This window comes from Carcharodon carcharias, chromosome 12, assembly GCF_017639515.1.
Source record: "Carcharodon carcharias isolate sCarCar2 chromosome 12, sCarCar2.pri, whole genome shotgun sequence".
Taxonomy (NCBI): Eukaryota; Metazoa; Chordata; class Chondrichthyes; order Lamniformes; family Lamnidae; genus Carcharodon; species Carcharodon carcharias.
Window position 1 is genome coordinate 95372905 of NC_054478.1, and position 24978 is coordinate 95397882.

Genomic DNA, 24978 nt, shown 5'->3' on the forward strand with positions numbered 1-24978 from the left:
TGCAATCCACTCCATAAGATTGTGTACATTTTAGGACCATTGGCGCTTCTTTAGTAATTTAAAGCGTGTCAGAAACTTTATATGGCAATTGTCAGATTAGATTATGATATTTGTCTCTGCCATTTTGAAAAAGAAATTAGAACTATTTGTTTCCAATTAAACCTGAAACATACTTTAACAACATTCAGTTGTCCTTTTATCGTAACTGAAAAAAGTTGAAATCTCCTCCTTCATTAAGAAATATCTGTTTCCCTAAATTGTTGAAATTGTTCGTAAAAAATGTTAACTATTGCCTGATTTCCTGTTTCAACTTAAAATTCTTTTATATGTAATGTTTTCTTTCCTGAAGTACATTCTGATAAGGATAAATGATAAAAGTTATGGCATTCGGAGGGTTAGAACATTCTGCCACAGACATTGAAAGAGCCATGGATTATTTTAGGGAATTGCTTGATAGGAAAGGATACTAGTAGGTTTTGAGCAATTGAGTGGGATTAGACAAGATGTCTAGAAAAACACTGCACACATAATGGGCCAAGGGACCTACTTTTGTGCTGTAACATTGTATGATTTGATGAATAGATTCAGTTATTGTTTTCTACACTGTTACTTTACCTCTACAAATTATAAGATTAATGCAAAGAAAGTATAAAGGATCCTGTGGAGTATTAATATAGGGTAACCAAACATGATATTTTGATACATGTTTAATAACAGCCCAGCCTTCAGAAAGCTCCGTGCCAGCTTTTCCTTAAAGAAATTCAGAGACTATCTTCTCTTCCTCGTCCCATAAATGTAGGGAAGTCAGATGCTCAGTGTAGTTTCTAAGTGTTGTTTGAATTGTTGAAAAGCATGGCACATATAGAGCAGAAGTTAACTCCATTTGTAATAGTTAATATCAAACACACAGTACAAATCAAAAATGTAATATTGCTTCATTACCAGAAAACAGCAGAAGGCAAAAGAAGGACGTACATTTATAGAGTGCTTTTCATGACCTCTGGGCATCTCAAAGCGCTTTACAGCTAACAAAGTAAAGAAAATACTTTCCATATTTTCTTACTACTTTTACTACCCAAGCAATAAATACACCAAAACTTCACAAATCATATTTACAGAGAAAACAAAGTTACAATAATTGGTTACTATTTTATTTTCCAGCATTATGACATTCAAAAATTCAATACTGCAAGATAGTTATGTAAGTGTTTTCTTATATGATAATTATAAGAGCTTGCTTTATATAAAATATAGAAAATGTAAAACTAATATATCATTAGGGCAGTGAACTTAAACCCTGAGGGAATGTTTAGAAAATTTTCTTTCTCTTCACCAGTGAAACACCACACACAGAGATTTGAATCAGTAAGCTGTATAACAATACAGGTTGAGTATCCTTTTATCTGTAAATCCAAAAACTGAACACATCCAAAACTGCACATTTTTTGAAACTCATCGACCTTTAGCATGAGAAATCCCTGACCCGAGCCGACATGACCCAAGCCAACACGAACCTCGCTGACTGCATCCGACCTTTAGTGTGAAAAGTTCCTGACCTGAACCGACACAAATCTTGCTGACTGCACCTGATCTTTAGCGTGTGAAGTCTAGTTGCTAGTCTGCACTCAACACAAGTGTCACAGAGTCGCAGATGGTGCCATGGGAACTTATTACAAATACCCTGTATTTATTGTTCAGTGATACATCTTACTTTTCTAGCCATTTTATTTAATTTAGACTATAGTTAGCCTAGGTTCAGGCTATTGTAATGTAAGTCCTGTATGTGGTATCCAAAAGCCGAAATTATCTAAAATCCGAAACGTGATGGGCATCAAAGATTTCGGATAAAGGATACTCGACCTGTGTTGGCACAAGTGAATGATTGTACAGTAACCAGGATATTAGTTTATCAACGTGACAAAGACCATTTTCCTGCGGAATTAGAGTCTACTATTGCACCTACCTTCACTGCCTGACAGTTTGAGACAGTGATCAGAAGACCAGAAATACAAGAATATTTCCAAGTCTCTTGTTTCAGAGGAGGTTACTTTCTTCCAACTGTGTCACAGGCCACGGATATATTCGTCATGTCCTTCACTTCATCTCATGTGAAGTAAGTGTTTGGGAAGTAACAGAGCGGCATTTGATGATGGAAATAATTTTCAGTGCAGACTTAGCTGAACTCTTCCATTAAAGTGAAAGGAGGACATTCACTGTCACTGAAATCTTCAACAATAACAGGCGCTCTTAGTTGTCCTTTAGGTGCATATTTCCCCTGTTTTCAGACTGATGACTTCAATGTCATGAAAACTTTTTCCATTTACATATTCACTATTGGATTCATGATTATACAGACCTCCATGTACTTCTGTAATAGAAGTTCCGGTGCAAGAGGTAGAACGCAAGCCCTCTGAGTGAGTCAGGCTATTTCCAAACTGAATGTTGTACTGCATCCAGTGACGTCTTAAAATAGCTTGAACCTATTGGAAGAAGAGAAAGAGTTTCACATAATTTCTGTCACATTAACTTATACTTGGTCACATCATCTCAGTTTTTAAAGGATAAATTCCAGAGAAGTTGGTGGGTGTATTTATTTTAGATTGGGACAGACCTGTCAGGTGCTGAATTCAATCCACAGTAACATCTAACAATTTTATTTCAAAGATAGTTTTTGAATATTAGGAAGTCATTGCACCATGAGCAGTACACTTCGAATCTCCATTAACAACTGTTAACAAAACTACTTCCAGATTTATAAACCTACAGAATTACACAGCTGGATATAGTAATTAACGTTAAGAAGTAAGCCAAATGCTAAACAATTGAAAGGAAAAACAAAATTTATATTATGATTCCATTTGACAAAATTACAGCTCTTCCCTAAAGAAAATGGGCTTGTTCTTTTTTACAACCTATTTAGCCCTATAAACATATGTTGATGTTAGTTCATCTAATAATATTGAGTGGTTTCTCACTGAAATTTTTGCCAGTATTTGTGCTCTTCCAAGTGATAGCGTCACGGGCACATTTTATGTTTAATACCAGAGGCAAAACTGAAGCACTCACAGGTCAGCTGCTGTATTCATTACATGCAAAATTATGCTCCCCCTACTGGAACAGGTACATCACAAGCAAAGATCACAACTGTGCTGTTTAGATCGAACCTATTCAATTACTCCTGACCAATCCAGATCTTCCACCATAATAAAAACAGAAAATGCTGGAAAAACTCAGCAGGCCTGGCAGCATCTGTGGAGAGAGAAACCTTTAGCTTTGAAGGAGAGTCATACAGACTCGAAACCTGAACTCTGTTTCTCTCTCCACAGATGTTGTCTGACCTGCTGAGTTTTACCAGCCTTTTCTGTTTTTATGTCAGATTTCCAGCATCCGCAGTATCTTGCTTTTATCTTAGATTTTCCACCAGGTTGATAATGCCATGGATAATCCTTTCCATCTGGGGAATGGCAATCTAACAAATATTTTTTGTCAGAGGAGCTTAATCTTTGCAGAAAAGTTCTTAAAAGGAAACAAGTGGCTTGAATGAAATTACAATGGAACATATTTTTATTTGCTCATGGGATGTGGGCATTGCTGACTCAGCCAGCATTTATTACCCATCACCAATTACCCTTATTCAGAGGGCATTTAAGAGTCAGCCACATTGCTGTGTGTCTGGAGTCACATGTCAGCCAGACTAGGTAAGGATGGCCTATTTCCTTCCCTAACAGGCGTTAGTTGACCAGATGCTTTTTTTTTTTAACATGACAATTGGTAATGGTCATCATTATACTTCTTAATTCCAGATTTCATTAGATTTAAATTACACCACATCCCATGGAGGATTTGAACCCAGGTCCCCAGAGCATCACCCCTGGGTCTCTGGTCCAGTGACAATACCACTAAGCCATCACTTCCCCTGGCTGTGGAAGGAAGGGATCTGATGGGCCCAATGTCTTTCCCTAATTATTTTCCCTTAAGTGACTTTTGATGGAGTATCAAATATAACAACATTGCGACATGAAAAACACCGTTACCTCTCCATTGAAGAAGCAAAATATTGTTGCCACCAGTAGGCCCTACAAAAGAAAGACAAAACTATAAGTAAAACATAGCCCGGAGTTTTATCAAAAGTATAAATTGTGCCACTGCTGAGACTAAGAGTAGGGCCCAACCTTTCACACGCAAGTGGTGGAAACCCTGGGGAGTATTTTACCGACATGGCCAATTAAGTGACCATCACCGGGACTGCGATCCAGTTGAAGATGGTAGCCCACCTCCCAGAGCTGCCGGCCCAATCAGAAAACTGGCAGCTTGGCAACATCATGATAAAGTTGGTTGCTGCTGCTGAGGTTGCCGGAAAAAGAAGAGGGTGCCTCCATTCTGAGGTATCCTCAAAAGCAAGATAAGTTTTTTCACTTTATTGTGCTGGCACCAGAACGTGGCAACGGGTTGGGGAGGTGATTGGGAGGAGGGGGGCATCTTTCAGCTTTCAGCACAGCGCTGTAGCCACACAAGCAGCCATTATCGCTGGCAGTTCATCTGTGTGGACCACAGAATGGTCATTATAGTGTATTGAAAATTGCATTGTGCACTTTGTCCACTTGAGGCAACCATAACACATGTACCAGCAGAGGGAGTCTACTTGGAAGAAATTATTAAGGATCCATGTTTAATACTTCATACAGTTTTAATTCTAAGTGTCTCTGGCTGAATAGCTAACTGTTTCTGTCCCACGGACTTCCCAGCCATAAAGGAATGCCCTTGCCCCAGGAAACCACTGGAAGGCTGATAGGGTTAATATGGGAGTTTTCCCATCCAGTGTCAGCCACTCCCAGTGAAATGCAGGTGGGAATGGAAGTGACCAATAATAGTTGCTTACTTGGCTCCCCACCTAAATTTTGGCAGACCTATAGCAAGTTGGTAGGGTGGAAATGCACATGATGATGTCCTCACTGCTTCTTGGCCAATGGGCACATCTTCCATCCAATACCTTGGTCAGATGCCCCAGAATATGCCTGCTGGTATCTTGGCAGAAGTATGAAAAGCAGATATAGATGAGGTAAATATTCCCTTCAATGGACTCCCCAGCATTTGCATCATCTGAACGTTCACCACAACTGACCTCTGTCAGACTCAGTATTTACTAGTCAGCAGAGATAACAGGCGCAAACATTCACAAAGTGAGGCCTTGCACAGGTTCAAAAGGAAGGCAGTGATTGTCTAGACTCACACAAAAGGAATGGTCAGTTAAATATGTAACTGAATGGTGGCTAACAATTGAGGAATAATCGATAAATAACTTTGTGGAATGAGTTGAGTGGTCGGCACTTCTAACGAACAACACTTAACCGATCTGTAATATACAAGAAAGGTCCTGTACAGAATATCTCTGCCATTGATAAATTCAACAAATGCAAAATTTACAAGTTAGCATCATTTTCTTGGTAAATGCAATCAGCAAAAATGCTTCACAAGGTCTGTCCTTCTAAAACTTCTCAAAAAATTGTGTTCACCTGCATCACAGTGGAGGATTATTTGCTTATGGGGGATGCAAGTTTCAAATTACTGACATCTCTCCTGACTAAAATGTTTGGCAGAACCAGTCTAAAATTTTCATGTTAACACCGGTACAGACTGATGCTTGATAGAAATCAATTGCAGCATATGATGATAAACTACAATGAGGAAGTAACCAATGAAATTATTCAATTGTTTGAGGAGAATGGCAACAATATGGCCCAATGCAAACATTACCCAAGTTTTCCTTTTCCACCTCACTTCTATGTTTAGGATATATTATAAAATTAATTTGCAAATTTGGAAATGTAGTAGATATTGATGAATACCTTATGGGCAGAATCTTCCGCTCAGCAAGCGGGGGTGGGGCCCGCTCGCTGAGGCATAAAATGAGGCATGGTGAGTTCGGGCATGCGTCCCGACGTCAGCGCGCGTCATTCAGATTTTCAGTTTGGTGGGCGCGTACCCGAGTCGGCTGCATGCCTGCCGAACTGTCAAAGGCCTATTAAGGCCAGTTAACTATCAATTAAAACAATAAACTGAGCTGCCCGTCCAACCTTAAGGTTGGCGGGCAGACGAAGAGCCCAGATGGCCTTGCATTTTTCATGGAACCTTATTCACGGGTGGGATGAGGTTTCATGACGGCTTTTAAAGATTTGATAAACTGTTTAATAAAATTCATAGACATATCCCAGCTCATGTGACAGTTCCATGTCCTAAATTTTTTTCCCCTTATTAAAATTTTTAAAACTTAAACTAATCTTCCTGAGGCAGCTCTGTGCCTTAGGGAGATTTCTGCACTCATTCGCAAGCATGCGCGAAAGAGCATAGGCCCCAACTCAGGCAACAGCCACCTTCCCCCCCTCCTCTGCACAGGGAGCGCTCAGCACTTCCGGGCCTGCGTCATGCCAGGTGGGCCTTAATTGGCCTATCCCATGTAAAATGGCAGCACCCAGCTGATCACGCGCGGCGATCAACTGCCTGCACGCCTGTTCCCGCACAACCCCTCCAGCGGGGAGAAAATTCTCCCCTATATTTCTGCTGTAAATAAATAAGACTAGAGTTAATGCTCTTAAAAGAGAGAACTCCCTAACTACTTCTAAAAACAGCAAAGTTAAAAGAAAGATGTGCATCGTAACATAATGCTGCCATGCTCCTCAAACAGTTGTTATTTAACTGGAAATTCATCCATTTCATGATTTGTCTGTGTGTGATGCAAATTAAAATTTAACAATGAACTTTACCTGATAATGCATTAAAATATGCATCACATAATCATAGACTTCTTCAGCTATTCGGCCCTCTGGCTTCCATGGAACCAGCACAAACTGGATTCCAAGCAATGGAACTAATATCAGGGTAGCCCTGACCGCCTTCATGTAAAGGTTTGATTCTGTTCTGTGTGTGACTTTTAACTTTGTTATAAGGACACGGACAATGTTCAGCAAGAAAAACAAGTTTACCTACAGAAACAAAAATAGATGTCAGTTAGGCTTTTCCTGATATAAACATGTTCTCTTATTAAGCTGGCAGCACAACAGTTTCTTAATATATCTGATACTTAAGCTCCATTTTTTGCTGAACCTATATAAATAAAGCATACTTAAATGTCATTTAAACTCACCAGTAAGGCAGCACAAATAGGGCCATGAATTATGTACAGCAGATGTGTTTCAGAACTAATCCAGCAACTGTGTACAAGAGACAATATTAATAGTGTTAGTGCACTGTTATTTTAAAGAATAATAAAGTATGACAATTTTGTTGAAATGTAAATACATATATATACAAATATATATTCACACAAACAAATTACTTACTTATCGTTGTAATATAAACTTCTGGCTATTGCATGTATTGTGGCTGGAATAAGTGGGAATCCTGTAAAATAGAACATTAATTAGGATAAGTGATCATTGCTTCCCACATTGTAGATGTTTGGCTGAATGCAGATTGTTTTGTTAATACTGTTCTGTGCAAATTGTAGTTGGCAGACTGCTGTTTCCTATGCGTAATGTAAGTTAATAGAGCACTGTCCAACTCATTAACCTTCAGAAATGCCACTGGATACAATGACAATGTTTCCATAGAAACAGCTTATGACCCATTTCCTCGAATGTGGAATGGAGATCAATAAGAAAAGTGAAAATTTTGATATGCAGACTGCTTAAATTGGCTTTGCTGTCTTGTTCCTCAGTTTTAATTCCTGGTACAGTTGACAATCTCAGGCATAGTGGCAACTGGTCACAGGTGATGCTATAGCACACACTAAGTGAATTTATGCCATTCAACAAAAGGGCAGTATTGGCCATGAAATGGTGGGTAATGACATACTGCCCCATTCCCATCATTGCTGTGTCCACAGCAATCTTCCCCCAGCTCTACCGTGCATGGCTGAAGCACCAGCATACATCATACAGTAGGCCCCTTTAAAATGCAAATCCAGATCCTTTGTCATTTTAGGAAAATATTGGGCAGAATGTGTGTCCAGTATTAGGTGACAATCCAGTTCTCTGCTCTTCACACCAATCCCCAGGTGCCTGGGCACTGTCGCTCCGGGATCCACCAACACTGCCTGCCATCACCCCCTCACCCCTCCGTCCACTACCAAAAGCTCCTACCCTAAAATCAATTCCTCTTAAGAGCCAACGTTTTTCATGACAGGGACTGGCTCAGCTGCCCAATATTGCAGCAGTCCAAAGCTGAAGGGCTCTACCGGGGTGCCTGTTTTCTACCCATAGCTGGCTAATGAGGCCCGGCCTACAAAATGGGCTGGGCTTCCAGTCGAGAACATGAGTCACCTGGCTAGGGCGCTCTGCCAATTGAAATCTGCCCAGGGTGAAAACTTGCCTCGCCGTGACTGGCTGCTAACTTTATTCAGACATTTTCAACACAATCTATAACTTCAGTTCAAATGATTTAGCGGCCAGATAAACTAATGCATGCATGAGTTGAGACAATCAGGTAATCATTCTCTCATGTTGTCAGCATGAAATTTTGTGCCTTTTATCTTCTTATTTTTTTCTCTACAACTTCTTTCCATACATGGAAATGAGCTCCTTCAAGAAAAACATATATTTTGAAGTACCACTTTCCATGCTTATGATCTTAATTGTTGCTCCACAATCTTTTTATTACTAGCATTAAATGAGCCTGTATCTAATTTCAATTCAATATGATCATTTTCAGAATGGCAACATTTTTCTTAATACTACTTGTACCCAACCAAAATTTGCAAATACATTCCACAAACATTCCTGCAATACAAATGAATACTTAAACACATGCTGCACTTGAAATATAATTAATGGTCAACATTGAATGAGTCACTTCACCACAGTACTGTGGTTTAGAAAGTACATACCCCAACCGAGAAGATAATACCACAGCAAGTGTTGTTTCTCAGCAAAGACGGCAACAACGATCAGCGTATGAAGGTAAATACCTTCGCACAACATCCAGAAGTAATTGCAGCCCATTAAGTACAAATGAAGAAACTGCGACACTTTACAGCTGATCTGCAAAGAACAAGGGATAAAACTTGCAATAAAACTGTGCACTCTAATATGCACAAGTTGTATCGGAAACTGTGAGAATTTAGAGGACCAAAGTCAGATTTTACACTAGCACTAAATATAGAAGAAGTTTGCAGTAGGCCATTTTATTCAGAGAAAGCAGCATCCAGCCAGTGCCATTCAGGCAATAATTCTTGCTTTATAATTAGCTAATTTAATGCAATGGATCATAGTTGATTACATAGCACCAAAACTGGAAAATGTTATGCAATTAACTGAGCAGCTCAATTAACTGAAGAGGACGACCTGAACTAACAGCAGGCAAATGTACCCTGCTGCTTCTCTGCATTTCTGTGCAGCCTAGTAACATGTCGAAGCAATTCTTGATTAAGTTGAAAGAAAGTAACTGCAGTTGGTAGAAAATATGGGAACATAGGCCAGAATTTTTAGCTTGGTGGGCAGGCGTGTGTCCGGCTTGACCAAGCATGAAATGACGCGCGATGACGTCGGCTGAGTGTGCTGATGTCTGCACACAATCACATAATAGTTCAGTTGGTGGGCGCACACTGGAGCTGGCAGCATGCCCGCCGACAACTAAAAGGTCTATTATGGCCATTAAATTATTAATTGTCATTAACTTTTCACTGCTTGTACAACCTAATGGTTGGTGGGCAGGCGAAAAGACCAAGCGGCCTTCGTATTTTTTTGGAAACCTCATCCACGGGCAGGATGAGGTTTCCAAAAGCAAATACAAATAAAACGAAAACTTTATTTTTAATTAAAAACATGTCACTGCTCATGTGACAGAGTCACATGAGGAGATGTACTTTATTACCATTCTCTATTGTTTATTGATTTTTTTCAATATCTTAATCTCCCTGAGGCAGCTCCGCACCTCAGGAAGATTATTCAGCGCTCTCATGCACACACGCGAAGTTCGCGCTAAGCCTGCTCGCCCTCCTCCCCCGCCCGCGTCAGAGGCGCTCAGCGCTGCCACTCGCGCATCACGCTGTGCGAGCCTTAATTGGCCCACCAGCATGAAATTGCGGTGTGTTGATGATCTCAGGCAGCGGTTGGCTTCCCGACCGACCCCGCCCACCCCCACCGATCCTGCACTTTAAGGGCAAAATTCTGCCCATAGTATCTGGGAATGGCATTTATCAAGAAATGTTGGTTTGTGCAGATTGAAATTAATGTTTCACCAAAAATACACAGAATATAATATTTACCTGTATTATAGAAAGAAAGATGTGCTATGTAAGAACTACAAATAATATATACTACAAAGAGATCAAATAACTTTATCAGTCCACGGCCACATTAAACAGTGCAGTCCAATTACTACAGAAACAGGCCCATGCCAAAGATGTAAAGGTTCATGAAAAGAACTCTCTGCACAACAGGTTATTGTACAAGAACATGGATTTTTTTTTTGAGAGAGGAAATATTGTTCGAACAATAACACTTCAAATGCATTTTAAATCAAATGTTTCCATCAAAATCAGTCATTTCTTGACTGGATTTTAATTTATTGCCTTCCTATCTTTGTCCTTCATTGTGCCAAAATTGCTGCTTCAATATTAACTGTTTAAATACACACCACAAACCTGTTTGTGCTGGTTTTAATGAAAATAAACATAAATATGTTCAAGCAGATATTTTCTGGGCCTAGATTTTTACAGAGTCAAGGAGACTCCAAGTAACTTTAAACTGGTGAGTGGGACCTGGATCCGGAGGTCCTGCCACCATTTCCAACAGATCCAATTTTTGCTGGTAGGAGAAAGGGGGCAGGACACGACTCCCACATGTGGGAATCCCAAACTCAGCAGGGCAGCTTGAACTCAGTGCTGAGTTCAAACAGACCCCATTTTTGCTGCAGCAAGGGCCTTTTCCCACAGTGTGTGAGGTATGGATTTTTAGAGTAGTAAACGCTCATGAAGGACGGGTAAGGTCTGTAGAACTATCATGCTGTGAAGTTATTTAAAGAGCCTGGCCTTTGAAATTGAAAAAAAATGCCTGCCTTGTGTCTCTGAGTTGAAAAAAATCTATGCTAGCAACTTCAATAGCTGTTTGTTGACATAATGCTAAATGCTATTATTATAGCATTAGTATTGCTTGATTGCTTTCCACATCCTATCATTATCAGTGTTTGGGGGGAGGGGTGAGCGGTGTTGGAGCGGCTGTAAGTTCACAGTTTTATTGACAGCTTAAAGAGGTTATTAGAGGATTAGTTGTCTTTGATGTGGCATTATGAATTCAAATGTTTATACTTATAAGGGATTATGTGCTTGAGGGGATTTAAATGCATTGAGCGTGCTTTCATTAATGTGTTTTTTAATTTAGAGAAGTCTGTAATAGATATTTAGAACTTTATTTTGTTTCATCTCAGCATGGCTGGCTCCTGAGGTCTGCCCATGGTGGATATTGGGTGAGCTGGCATGGAGGGTATAGGGGCAAAGGGTAGCGGGTGGGGACAATGAGTTGGCACTAAGCTGACATATGGTCTATAAGGGATCTTAAAGTGAGATCATGGCTTGACATGAGTTGGCATGTACGGGCATGGTGAGTGGATGGGGGGGATGAGGATGTGTGAGAGGAAAGGGCTAGAAGGTCCAGCATTTAACAAAGCATCAGGGACAAAGTTCCAAATAACTGAGGTGGGCCTTTTAGCCCGCCCGCCTTGGCACTCAGCAGCCTGTGGTCTCCTCTGACCTATGTCCGGGGACCTATTCCATCATGCTCCTGCCCAATCACCATCCCCACCACCAGACCACCCAACAACACCACCACCGGGAACGATGATCCCACCATCCCACTTTTTCCTGAGGTAGGTGCTGGGAGCCTAGAGATATCCCGACTCTGTGCATCCACCTCTGAAGGAAATATTAAGGCCCCTTTGTTTCATTCCAAAATGGTTTACAACCCTAAGTAACAAATAACCAGTAAAGTGAAATCTCTCAAACAATCCGTAATGAGTTAACGAATGAAACAACCATAGGGAGGTGAGGAAAAATATTTTTGCTCACTAAGTTGTTATAATCGAGAATGCGTTGCCTGTAAGGATGTTGGAAATAAGTTCAATATTACATAGAATTTTGCAAAGCAGAATTAGCCCATTTATCCAAACAGCTCTATGTGGCTGTTTAGTCTCCACATGAGCTTCCTCCCAGCTTATTTCTATTTATCATCATTCTATTATTTTCCCCTTCATCTATTTATTGCTCACTCCTGCTTTTCTTCAGTTCACTGGCGAACACTAAACAAGCTTTTCCTGGACCTACTGTCAGTCCTAGGGGTTGACATTGCATAGAATCTCAATTGTGCCTGGAATTACTGAAGTTAAAATGATGCAATTAGTCTTGACTTCTAACCAGCAATTTAAGTGCTATGTGAGGACTTTTAAAAAAAACAGGCCAAACTTAAAACATAGAAAATTGACTCTGCTATAGTAACTTTCAAAAGAGATTTGGACATGACCCCAAAAAGGAAAGTTTGCAGGGCCATCAGGGAGGAGCAAGTGAGTGGGGCTAATTAGTTAGCCCCTTTAAAGAACCAACACAGTTATGGTAGGCTGAATGGCCTCTTTCTATATCCTATGAATGTCATTTGATGTGATACGGCTTGCAGGCAGTTTTATCTAATTTGAATTTGCTAATTTCAGATTGGAACAACAAGATGAACATCACTAGAAGGATATAAACCTCAGTAGATATTTACTAAAAAGAAAATGTTATTTTCTTAGAAAGGGATCAAATCTGCGAGCAAGATTAAGGTCAATATTCATTATCATGCTAAGAGCAGTTGCAGACAAAAAAAATCTGTGAATAATTGCTGATAAACTCGGTAAAACCTGCAATAATTTTCACACTATCGCTAAAAACTATCTTTAGTTGGCTGAAATTTTATTTGAATATATTTTCAGTGCAGCAATCTACAAAAGAGACTAGGTATTAAAGGAGTTGCTTGACCTAGTGGATATAGATTTAGGTTAAAATAGTTAGTGTATTAATTTGCTCCTTTGTCTGGGTTAATAATTGACTAAAAATAATAAAGGTGGGTACAGCTACAGATGGAGCATCGCATTGAATGACAGAATCACACTGCACAGCAAGAGGCCATTCATGGAGGAATTTTATAAATCACAGGTTAGGCCTTAGCTGGAGATCTTAGCTGTGGATAAATCAGGGTTCTACACTTCAGGCAAGATGGAAAGGCCTGAGAAACAGGCCAGGTTTTTCCGTGCCTGCTGGTGTCGGGCATGTTTGGTGGCATGAGCAGACAAGATGGCACGTTCGGTTTCACAATGATGTGAAACCAATTCGCGATCATCCACTCAGCCTGCCAATGGTGGACCACGTTTCCCGCCATCAGGCATCAGGAACCTCAATGTAATACATCTGCATATCATTATTAGGCCAGCCCAGCGGAGTCATACCCCTCAGATGGGTCATCCGTCTGCATCGGCAGGAAAGCACACCAACATGTTTCAAACCAGCACATGAAAGGTGTGCACTTGGCGGCCTGCACTTTGAGGGAAACCTGGAGGTGAATACACAGTAATGATACTCAGCACTCACCAGGGTCGCCTGTTGGGCTTCAAGCTTGAGGAGCTTTTGGTGGCAAGGGGGATCAAGGGCAGCCCTGCCATTGAAGCGACTTGTTAGAGTGGAGGGGGAGGGTTTAAGGGCAGCCCTGTTGTTGAGGCGACTTGTGTGGGTGCGGGGGGTGGGGGTGCAAGGACTGCCCTGCTGTAGAATATATGATTGCAGATGGGCCTCTATCTTATCTGCCCACTCAAGCAATGCAGAGGCATCAAAGTGCCACCAAGTGCTGCAGAGCTTTTCACCCCTCGAGCACAGACTGCAAACTCATGAAAATGTTATTGGACTGTAGAACAGTTGGACGACTGCACATGTTGTACAATCTCCTTGCTAAAGCTGGCCATGGAGCAGTCACTGGTGGAGGTACTCACAGCCCCTTGTAATGTCATCATTCCAGTTTGGATCAGTCTCCCCCATGGTTCAAGCTATCAGTGCAGCCTTGCAGTGTGGGTTAGGATAATGCCTGTGCCTGAGCTGAGAGCACAGCATGCAGTACAATGGGCAAAACTGTCACCAATCAGGCAGGTGGAGTGGGGCAGAAGTAAGTGGGGTTTTGGGCAGCCATGCAGTGCACTAATCTCTAACCAACTGGTAGCCAGCACTATCTGGGATGCGTTAAGGCGCCTACAGTCTTAACCAGGGCAGGTTCTTAGTACACCCATACTAACCACCTGTTTCTCTCTTTCATCCTGCAGGGGAAGTCCATCAGGAGCATGGAGCCTGGTGAACTAGCTGTATGCCTGATGGCCTACAGAGAGCGAAGACAACGGAGGAGAGAGCGACTGAGGTTCCTGGCTCTGCAAAGGCAGGAGCAGCAACCTCAGGAAGAAGGGGCGACTGGGGCTCCCGCACATGCCACCGAAGAGCCACAGCGATCATTCGCTGGTTTGCGCCTAGCAACACCCAGGGTCTATAGGCACTGCCTTTAATTCCTGCAGATGACCGAGAACCAGTGTTGCCGAAGACTGCGCATGTCTAGGGAACTGGTCACACACATCTGCCACCTGGTGCAGGATTTAGTGCCACAGGAACATGGAGGGCATCTACTGCCAGTTGCCAAGAAAGTGACAGCAGCACTCAATTTCCATGCCAGTGGCTCCTTTCAGCACTCCACAGGTGACCTCTGTGGGATCTCACAAGCCTCCACCAACAAAAGAGGTCATGGATGCCATCTTTGCGAGGGCACACAACTTTGTCCATTTTGCCCAGGACGAGGACAGCCAGGATGCATGAGCAATTGGATTTGCCCAGGTCTCAGGTTTCCCACAGGTGCGAGGTGCCATCAACTGCACTCACGTGGCGCTCAGATCTCCATTGCAACACACAGTCAACTATGTCAACCGCAAGGGATTCCACTTGCTGAATATGCAGTTGGTGTGCGACCATCAGAAACGCATCCTGCAGGTGCGTGCATGGTTTCCAGGGAGCGAGCACGACTCCTACATTGTCAGTTGGTCACAGATCCCTGGAGTCTTCCAGGGGCCACAGAGGCTGCAGGGTTGGCATTTAAGGGACAAGGGCTTCTCACAGTGGACGTTACTGATGACACCTGTGTGGTGGCCTCAGACTGCAGCAGAGCGACAGTAGAATAAGGCTCATGCAGCAGCTCGCAACTTGGTGGAGCAGACCATCGGGATGTGGAAGATGAGGTTCCAGTGCCTGGACCGGTCTGGTGGAGCCCTGCACTACAGTCCGCAGAGGGTGTCATGCATCGCCGTCGTCATCTGCTGTGCCCTTTACAACCTGGCACTGCAACAGGGAGAGGAGATGCTGAGGAGGAGATGGAAGAGCTGAAGGTCTCCTCCGATGAGGAGAACGCCGACAGGGATGAGGAAGAGAAGGTCCTCAAAGGTGATAATAATGGCGATGAGAGCCTCGCACTGTCCAGATGAGGCAGGCATGCTCACGAGGCCCTCAAAGCTGCTAGATTTGTGGAGGATGATGACGACATGCAGTGAGGAGATACCATAAGGTCCTCACAATGCATCTGTGAATGTTTGACTCTAGTCTGGCTTATGGCAGCTCACATCCCCTCTGTGATAATGCTCCTGTCATGGAGACGCAGTGGAGGCCCTAATAGTCGCTCCATTACAGGAGGACGATGATAACATGCAGTGAGGACACTCCATAGATTTTCACATAGCCTCTGAGAATGTCTGACTCCTGTCTGTCGCTTATGCTCTGTGCCCAGGGTCATATCATAGAGATGCAGCCATGAAACTTTAGGAGTATTTGATCCTTTATCTGCCTTTAGTACCTGAGCCCTTCAGGAGCACAGCATCACTGGTCACAGATGCTGAAGAGATGGGGGCCAGCCCCACCTTAAAGATGCTGAGAGCACACAGAGAGAATGATGGAACTCTGTGACACCTGCCCATGACATTCTGGCAGCAATGACAAGCACCATCGAGGTGCAGGCATCAGTAATGTGTCCAAGGAGTGTGATTCCTGACTATCACTTCGGAGATAAGAGGCTCTGGACTGAGACACCTGCCTTTATCTTGTGCAGAAAGGTTTCACATCTGAGTGACACAAACACTGCTCATCAGAACAAGGAGCCATAGGCAGGGAGACATTCTTAGGAGTTTATTGACAATAGTGAACATTATGTACAATGATCAACACTGTGCCCAGGCTGTGCAACTAATTCTTCTCAACTTTCCTAACCGTATCGCTACATCTTGGTGCTCCCCAGACATCCACAGTGAGGGGGAGGCAGCCTACTGTCTGCAACGCCCTGTCTGTGATGACCTTGGTGGGCGTCCTCTGGAGAGCTGATTCCTGGAGAGCCCCAGCCAGCTTCTGGAGTCCTGCTGTGTGGCAGCGGCACCCTCCTCGGCCTCTGGAGTTGGAGCTGCTGAGGTCACAGGAAGAGGGCCAGTCACTCCTGGAGTCACCTGGATGGGTGGGCCCTGAGTGTGCACCTGCTCAACCTCCTCCCTTTGGGTGCCCGAGTGTCCCAGGCTGAGTCCTTGAGGAGAAGGGATAGTTGGAGTGAGATCAAGCTGCCTGGTACCCCTCTTGTGACCACACTATTGGAGGCCAACTATGGCATCGGCTATGGAGTCGAGCCCGCAGAGCAGTGCAGGAGTGACGTCCTGGACCAAGGCACTTCATGGCAGCCGCCACCCTACCAGTGTTGGCCTCAGCGCATTAGCATAGTGGCACTATCACTTCAGGGTGAAGGCAGATGGACTCCTCCATCGTGCCTTGCAATCTGAGGAGTGCAATGGACATCCCTTCCTGATGTTCCCGAGCTTGCCTTGGCAGCTCCAGCAACTGTGACATGACTGAGTCCAGAGGCTCGTCAACTGACTCGGACTCAGCACATTTCTGGCCTTCAGCAGTCCTTTGAGTGCCAGACACCTGGGACGTCCCTGCCGCTGCCTGCTGTGGGTCAGACAGTGCGATGTGCTCACCAGATTGTGATCCCAAGGCTATTCCAAAGCTAGGTCCCACCGAGATGTGTGTCTGCGCTGGTGGAGGGTGTGGGTGAGCGCTGTGATGGGACTTCAAGGTGGGTGCCTTCAGATTCCCCTTCAGGAGTCTCTTCAGGGCTTGATTGGAGGCCATGGGTCATGGTCTCCATCGGCTGTTTCCCAGGTGTGCCTGCAGAAGCAAGGGGAGATAATGAGTGCATGGCAGTGGCCTGTGAAAGAGGACACATCTCTTACAGCATGGTTATCTGATGGATGTTGCACTGCTGGATCCTCAATTGGTAGAGCAGCACTGACCTCACCGTCAGCACAGGGACAGTCCAGATCCTCCCTGGCCAGCTGGATGGCTGTTTTCAAAGTCTGTGAAGACCTTGATTTCAGGCATTTCTCCACTGGTCTGTGATCTCTCCCGGTTGTTGTGTTCCAGCTTGTCCTTAATGAATACAGATGGAGAAAGTGTAAGCAGGACACCTGCCAGACCAGATGATAAATATGCCTGGCACATGTGGGTGGTGAGTGGTCCCATGGACGGGATGAGGACAATGACGGTGTGCGTGAGAGAGTGAATGGTGATGTCCCTGGAACCGACAGTGTGAGGGCCCTGTGGATGTGTGATGGGTTCGTGAGTGTGAGAGTTCAGAGTGATGAGAAGAGGAGAGATCATTCATCCTCTTGCGGCACTGGGCGGCTGTCCTCTTCTGAAGTGCGTTGGCGCTGACCACCACAGCCACCGCCTCCCAAACTTGGTTGGTCATGCTGCTGCCCACCCTATGGCCAGCGCAGGGGTAGAGGACATCCCAGCGGGCCTCCACGGCATCCAAAAGGCGTTCCAGTGTCACTGAGCCTGGGGGCTGCAGTCTTTTTGCCTTTTGTGGACATCCTCCCAGCAGCAGTCGTGGGCGGGAAACCTTGAGGTGTGTGCACATGGCTGGACTTTAAATGTGGCTCCTGGCGTGATGAAGCAACGAGGTGATGGTGCGCAGGCGAATGAGAGCCCACCTGCCATGGAAGCAGCGTGTTTCCCAGGAATGCATAATTAATGTGGCGAGTTTGGGACGATACGGTGTGAAAACCCAGCATTGTGGCCGGTGGGTAAACCATCATTTCACCTGCCCGCTACTACGCTTAGTGCAAATCTGGGACGATTTCACCCACAGTTCACAGGACGTTTGCAAGAATGTTACCAGCAATGAGGAACTTCAATTATAAGAAGAGGCTGGAAATTGAGAACTGTTCTCCTTGAAACAGAAAACATTAAGAGTTGACATAATTGAGATTTTCAAGATGATGAGAGGTTTTGATGGGGTAAATAGAGAAAATATATCCCCTCTGGTGACTGCAACAACAACTACAGGCCATAGATTTAAAACCACCAGAAAAAGGTCTCTAGGATAGATGAAGAGGGACGCTTTTACTCAGAATTGTCTGGATCTGGAAGGGTCTATCTGAAAAGATGGTGGAAGCTGCTTCCATAAGTAATTTTAAAAGGTACTTGAGGATGAAGCACTTCCAGGATTTTTGACATAAAGTAGGAGGGGATGTGGGACTGAGCACGACTGCCCTTTCAAAGAGCCAGCAGAGGCACGACAGGTTGAATGGCCTCATTCTGTGCTGTAAGTTTCTATTTGTGGACTTTAATACTCCACCCCCTTCCACAGTCAGGCTGGAAAATGTGGGGCATATAGTGGGACAGAAAGGTATGGGTGGAGGCCCCACTGCCATCCCGATTCTCCCCACTTAAGTCCACGGTGGAAAGGTCGAAGTTGGAAGTCTAGGTCAAGAAGGGTCCAGGATGGCCTTCCAGCCCACAGGCCAATTTAGACCCTACATCCCATCAGGGGCTATGTCATATCAGCCCTGGCAGGTATGCCTGCAGCCTGGTGGGGGGTGGAGTGGGGAGTATCTTGTGCACATTGAACCCAAAGGAGGGGCCCACTAGTGGCAAGGGAGGCGCCCTCGGGAAGCCACCCCCTTGTCCTTGACAATGACCCCTTTTACCCACCTCACCAGGGCCTCCCTGACTTCAGCAATCCTGCCCCACTCACTTTGATCTGGGGGCTTCAGTGACAATCCTCTCACTACAGAACGAGCAGTGGCCCCAGTTTCCAGTGTAATTGCCAGTGCTGGAGAGCTGCCAGCTTCTCACTGGGTGGCTGGTAGCGAAGGCAGGATATCCACTCTGCACCAGGACTTCCGATGGGAAATTGTCCCTGATGAAGCCAAATACCTTGTCGGTGATAGTGGGCTACCTATTTGGGATTTAATCCCAATGGGTCTCCCAGGAATGGCCGCAGAGGAGTTGCCAGGCAGTGGATGAGCCCCCTGCCGCCACCATTAAATTCCAGCCTTTGGGTGGAATCGTCCAGTTCTGCTGGTGATGGGCATCCTGGTGGACGTGAGCAGACAATATGGTGAGAAGGCCAAAAATCGGTTTTACGCCATTGTGAAACCAATTTGCAATAGTCCCCTCCACCTGTCAATGGAGGGTTGCTGTCGCATATCGGGAATCTAATTTCAATAATTTAGCATCTCATTATAAACCCTGCTCACCAGAATCACCCCCACACTGGATCATTTGGACTCGTCGGCATGGTTGTAGGCCAATGTGTTTCACAACTGTACAGAAGCGACGTGCGCCTGGCGAGCTGCACTTCGCTCAGGGCTTTAAGGTTTGTTTGCCTACCTCACTTCGGGCAGCACTCGCAGTCATCAGCGCCAGGCTTCACTTTTAGAGGGGCTCATGGGCAGGTGTCTACCCACCAGGCCAGCTGTAAAGGGGGTGGCCTTTCAACAGCTACAGGGCTACGGCTTGCTTGGCGAAGGGAGAGAAGTGGCCTCAAGGAAGAGGCTGCAGGACGAGGGCTGTACTGGGGAAGGGGGTTATCCAAGGGTGTGTGTGGGGGCACATGTTGATCTGTGCATGTGGCCTCATGATGGGGAGGGCTGAGGAGGCAGTCTCCAGAGGAGATGAGGAGACAGTCTCCAGAGGAGATGAGGTGGCAGTCTCCAGAGGACATGAGGCCAGATGGACATGTGAGGGTGTCTGTGAGAGAGTGAGTGGTGATGTCCCTTGAGCTGGCAGTGAATGAGATGCCAGGGAATGTGTGATGGCCTTGAGAGTGTGCGCGTTTAGAGTGATGAGATGGTTGCTTTACCCTGGCAGTGAGATCAGTCACCCTCTTTCTGCATTGGATGGCCAACCTCTTCTGCGCAGCATTGGCACTGACCGCCACTGCCACCGCCTCCCAAGCCAGAGTTGTGAGATTGCTGGACCTCCTGCAGCCAGAGTGGGGTGGAGGACATCATGGCGGGCCTCCAAAAGGCATTCCAGAGATGGGCCTCTGAACGCTTCTTGGCTTTCACTGGAGCGGTCCTGGGCTGCAAGCAGTGAGAACTGTGTGCGCGGCTGTAGTTTAGATATGATACCCAGAATGAGGAAATGCTGAGGTAACGGTATGCTGGGCGATTCAGAGGCTGCCGCTTGCGAGACGGTGTGTCTTCTGTGGCTGCATAATTAATGAGGCATGAAGTTGACAATACGGTGTGAAAACTCACCATTGCGGCTGGCGGGTAAAATGTTGTTTTTCATGCCCGCTCCAACACTTAGTGCAAATCTGGGACAATTCCACCCTGTGATTCTATTTCTTTTTCATTAGTGGCGGGAAATACAACTCATTAGTTGATTCTTTGTAATATTAGATTAATATCCTGGAGATTTCATTCAAATACAGGAATCAGGTAACTTTTTTTAAACAGGTATTTTTTCATCTTGGTAATTGTACCAATGATACTTCACTTTTGTGAGAGTTAGCAATTGGGGAAAGTTTCCAGCAATACAGATCATGTATTGTCAGTCAGAAAGTGGGGTCATGATAGTCAGAAGGATTTTTCTCATTTCATACTTTCTGTTCTTAAGGTGTTACCAGACTTTTGTATTTAGATTCTAATTTGTTCTCAGTTAATTGGGACCTTCTGTTTGTTAGCTACTTACCTACTAAGAAGGAGAGGTGCCATCAGGAAATGGAGAGGTAGGAGACCGACAAGAGTAGTTTCCCACTTACTGCTCCATTTCTATTACCATCCTCAGGCTTAAAAATAGGTGGGTTGAGCTCCAGCTTGAAACAGGTGGGAGCCTACTTAAATATCTAAATTGGAGACTCCTTTTAGTTGTAGAGCAATATTCAGGAATCAAAGGGCAAATTGTGCACCATTTGTATCCGACTAACCATGAGTCCTCAAAGTGTTGATTGGTCTAACCAGCAGTCCTCAAAGGGCCGCTGCAACCTGATCAAAACTGTTAAGCTAAAATTGGTAAATAATTCTTGTTGGTGGGGAGTGAGCATTAATACTGCTTCAGGCCTCATGATAAACATGCCCTGTGATGCACCATCCTCACAGCCCTCCGTCAGAATCCCTTCCTCTCTTTTACCTTACTGCAGCTGCTGGACTCCACAATGGAGGCCACTGGACCTCTGTTCCTCACCAGTCAATGAGCAGCTAAAAATATGGGAGCAGCTCACCACAGTTTGAAAATGGGGCCCAGTCATGAAAACTGTACCATCTACTCAATGGCATCAATCTCATGAAAATCCACAATATAATCTTCCTTTTAGGCACTAATGCTTTAGTGAAAAGCTGAAAGAATTGATTGCTCTACATGATTGCCTATAAGCATTTTGTTGGTGGTCCCCTTCTCCCAGGTATTAAATTCATCTGCACACTAGGAATTACTGTCGTTCACAAAAATAATCGAATGAATACTCACCGGATTACTTGCAACAAGTTTCTGATTATTTGCAATGACTGTTAGCCAGATGATGGTGATGATGGAGTTACAAACAAATGAGAAGAATAGATTTTTATGAAGCGTTATCCTCTGGCAACTTAAACTCCTATAAGTGAACAAAAGGAAATAAATTACTTTCCTAGATGACGAAGAATTCGTTTCAAACAATAAATGCTCACATTAAAATTAAATTATTCATACTGCACTCAGGTTAACAGCAACCTACGTATAGTTGACAGCTCTGATGATTCTAAGTTTATGTTAACATCAAAAGGACTAATCTATACTTCTTAATTCCACTAAGAACACCGCACCCCAATCTCTGAATGCATCTCCAGTGCAGTGTTTGCTCATGTTGAATCCAAAGGTGAGCAGCTTCAGTATTGTATTTTAACTGAGGTGAAGGTCGTACCTTGTATTGTATCCATGACACTGGTCGCTGATTGCCATTTCCTCAAGAACTGCTGGCTCTGGCCTAATCTCACCCCAATGTTGCTGACCATGCCTTTGTTACCTTCAGCCTTGACTTCACCACCTAAAAATGACAACTCATTCAAAACCCCACACCTATGACCTATTCCACACTCAGTGAAGATCCCTTATTAATCCTCCGTTTTTGATCTTGCTTAGTTCACTGCCCATGCACTGTATTCAAAATCTGTGTCTTCATCTTTTCATCTGTCTGTTACCTTGTCTCTACCGACCCAGGCAACAATCTCTAGCCAGTAGTTTTTAATTATGTGGTACTCAGTGAATTAAGCAGAAAACACAGTTTAAACGACTGGAGCAAAATTAATGATAAAAGAATTAAGTGCAGCTCGATCAGTCAAATTCACAGGGCTCCTCTTGTTGAGGGTTAAGCTAATTTAATGGCTATAATAAGGGACCAGAGTAAAACTTGCTAGAATCGCTATTTACAGTAACAGAGTCTGCAGTAAAGAGCAGAATTTTGTAGAGGCAAACATTTATAGTGCTGAGGCAATGTTTCTTCTCTTCAATGCTATGGGCCACAATAGGATCTAAGTCATCATCTGAAAACATCTTTTGTTTCGACTCAGCAGACAGCAGAAAACATAAGAGACTGTCAGAATTTTACAAATTATTTTCTGCTACACTTCCTCTGAAAATTGAGTTTGAGGAAATGGTGTCCCCAGATAAATCTAAGATAAATAGCATCATTGTTTTCAATGGGAGTGAATAATGACTTCTGACCCTTAATTGGGATGTGATTGTTAAAAAAATAAATGGGAGGCTTGGCTGTCATCTTTTCCCATATATGTATTTCTTTTTAAATTAGTGACAAGTGCAAAGTTCCAGCACCCATCAATGCCTACTCTTAATGATATGCGCGTAAACTCAGAAAGATGTTTTATATTATAGTTTATATTCCCATTTACTCTGCGGGACTAACCGTAATCCTGGGCAGAATTTTAAGCTCTGCCAGGGGTGGATTGGCAGGTGAGCAGGCAGTGTAATGGGTGTGATGCCTACCCACCTGCCCCTGACCCCACCATAATTTTATGCATGGTGGGGGAGATACTTGTGGCTTACCCACCCTTGGGCCAATTGAGGCCCTTAAATGGCTAATTGATGACTACTTGAGGGCCTCTTCCCGTCCCACCACAATTTTTCCCAAAGCAGGTGGAGGCCAAAGTCACGTTTGAAGCCCACCAGGTCTCACTTTTTGAGCAACTGGCGGGATGGGGGAGGGCTGTTTATGCCCAAATGCCCCATGCCCCCAGTCCCCCCGGCTGGAGCCTTGCCCTGCACCCTTGGGTTTCCTCTCCCCACTTCACCTGTGGACCACATCCCCCACACCCCTCACCTCGCTCACCAGGGTCTCCTAGTTTGGCCCTGCCGAAAACTCCCCAACGTATCTGCCCATCCAGCTCCAGTGACATCTCCACTGGGGAGATGGCCACCGCTCAAAGTGGCTGCAGCTCACCGTGGTGCTACTGGGACCAGAGAGCTGCCAACCATTTGACAGGCCAGCAGCTCGGCTCTCAAAGGTGGGACTCCCTCTACAGGTGGGTGCCCCACCAAGCGTGAAACGGCTGCAGAGTGACCCATTGGTATAAGGGTGGGTTCACTATGAACTTCATCACCAGCGGTTACAGGAACCCTGGCACAATATAAAATCCTGCTCACTGTTCTATGAAATAATTTATGTCTGATTTAATGTTGTCAATTAAAGTTGTTCTATCACAGTTCTGAATCTTTACGGATCTTGCACAGCAATTCAGATTCCTTACTGAGCTTAAGCAACATTTCTGAGTCCTTACAAATTTTAACAGTAGATCATTCTGTAGGGACCATGAAAGAACAAACTGGCATTTTTTCATGCAGTATTATTAATTATTGCCAACATTGACGTACAAATCATATAATCTTAGATTAACAGGAAGGAAACTTCTAGATCTGCATTGCACATAAGGTTGCTACTTAAATATCTGAAAAATAGGACAATGGCATACGCTACTACACTTTTGCTTCATTAAAAGTCAACTGTAGGTTTGTATAGCACCAGCATTACTCTAGTTGGCCCTGTGCTTTATATATAGAACAGTTGGCTATATAAAACAGATAATATCATTTTTATAAATTATATTATTGCATGTTCTGAGTTCAACCTCAATAAATATCTGTAGAATGCATGTTTTGTCAGTAACATGAAGAAACAAGCACTCAGTAAAGTAAAAACCTCTGCCACACTGTGTTAACTGAAATTTACAATTATACAGCTCTTCCTCGAGACTGTTCCCTGCCTGGTTGGTGCTCTGTAACTACAAAGCTGAAAAATGAATCGTTTTATTAAGAGCTTCCATCTCACTGAGGAGGCTTCAAGCCAATCCACATCCAACAATCTGCTCTAAAAACTCTGCTCACTTTTGACAGCAATGACAAATACCACCACAGCAGCTGAGATAATCCACGACATTCTAAAGTAATAAACAACATTCTAAACATTCTAAAAAAATCTCCACTATATTCTAAAAAAGGACGTCAATTCACCCTATCTCCCAGTGTGAACAGATCCTTTAAAAAAATTCCAGGATCCAGATCTGCATCTTCCCCAAAAACCAACCACTTCTCCTTAGGCCATACTTAACCTGTGTACCACG

At 44.1% G+C, this 24978-nt stretch overlaps 1 protein-coding gene across 3 annotated transcripts in view; it reads right to left on the bottom strand.

The window, feature by feature from the left end:
* Positions 1-918: 918 nt before the first annotated feature.
* calcrlb (calcitonin receptor-like b) overlaps positions 919-24978 on the bottom strand; it is an 89703-nt gene continuing 65643 nt past the window's right edge. For all 3 annotated transcript variants that reach the window (XM_041201511.1, XM_041201509.1, XM_041201510.1), the window contains exons 7-13: positions 21836-21962; positions 8882-9035; positions 7338-7398; positions 7142-7208; positions 6762-6980; positions 4035-4076; positions 919-2480 (exon numbers count right to left, since the gene is read on the bottom strand). In XM_041201511.1, the coding sequence (XP_041057445.1) occupies positions 2259-2480; positions 4035-4076; positions 6762-6980; positions 7142-7208; positions 7338-7398; positions 8882-9035; positions 21836-21962 (892 nt within the window). In that variant the 3' untranslated portion in view covers positions 919-2258. The remainder of the gene's footprint in view (positions 2481-4034; positions 4077-6761; positions 6981-7141; positions 7209-7337; positions 7399-8881; positions 9036-21835; positions 21963-24978) is intronic.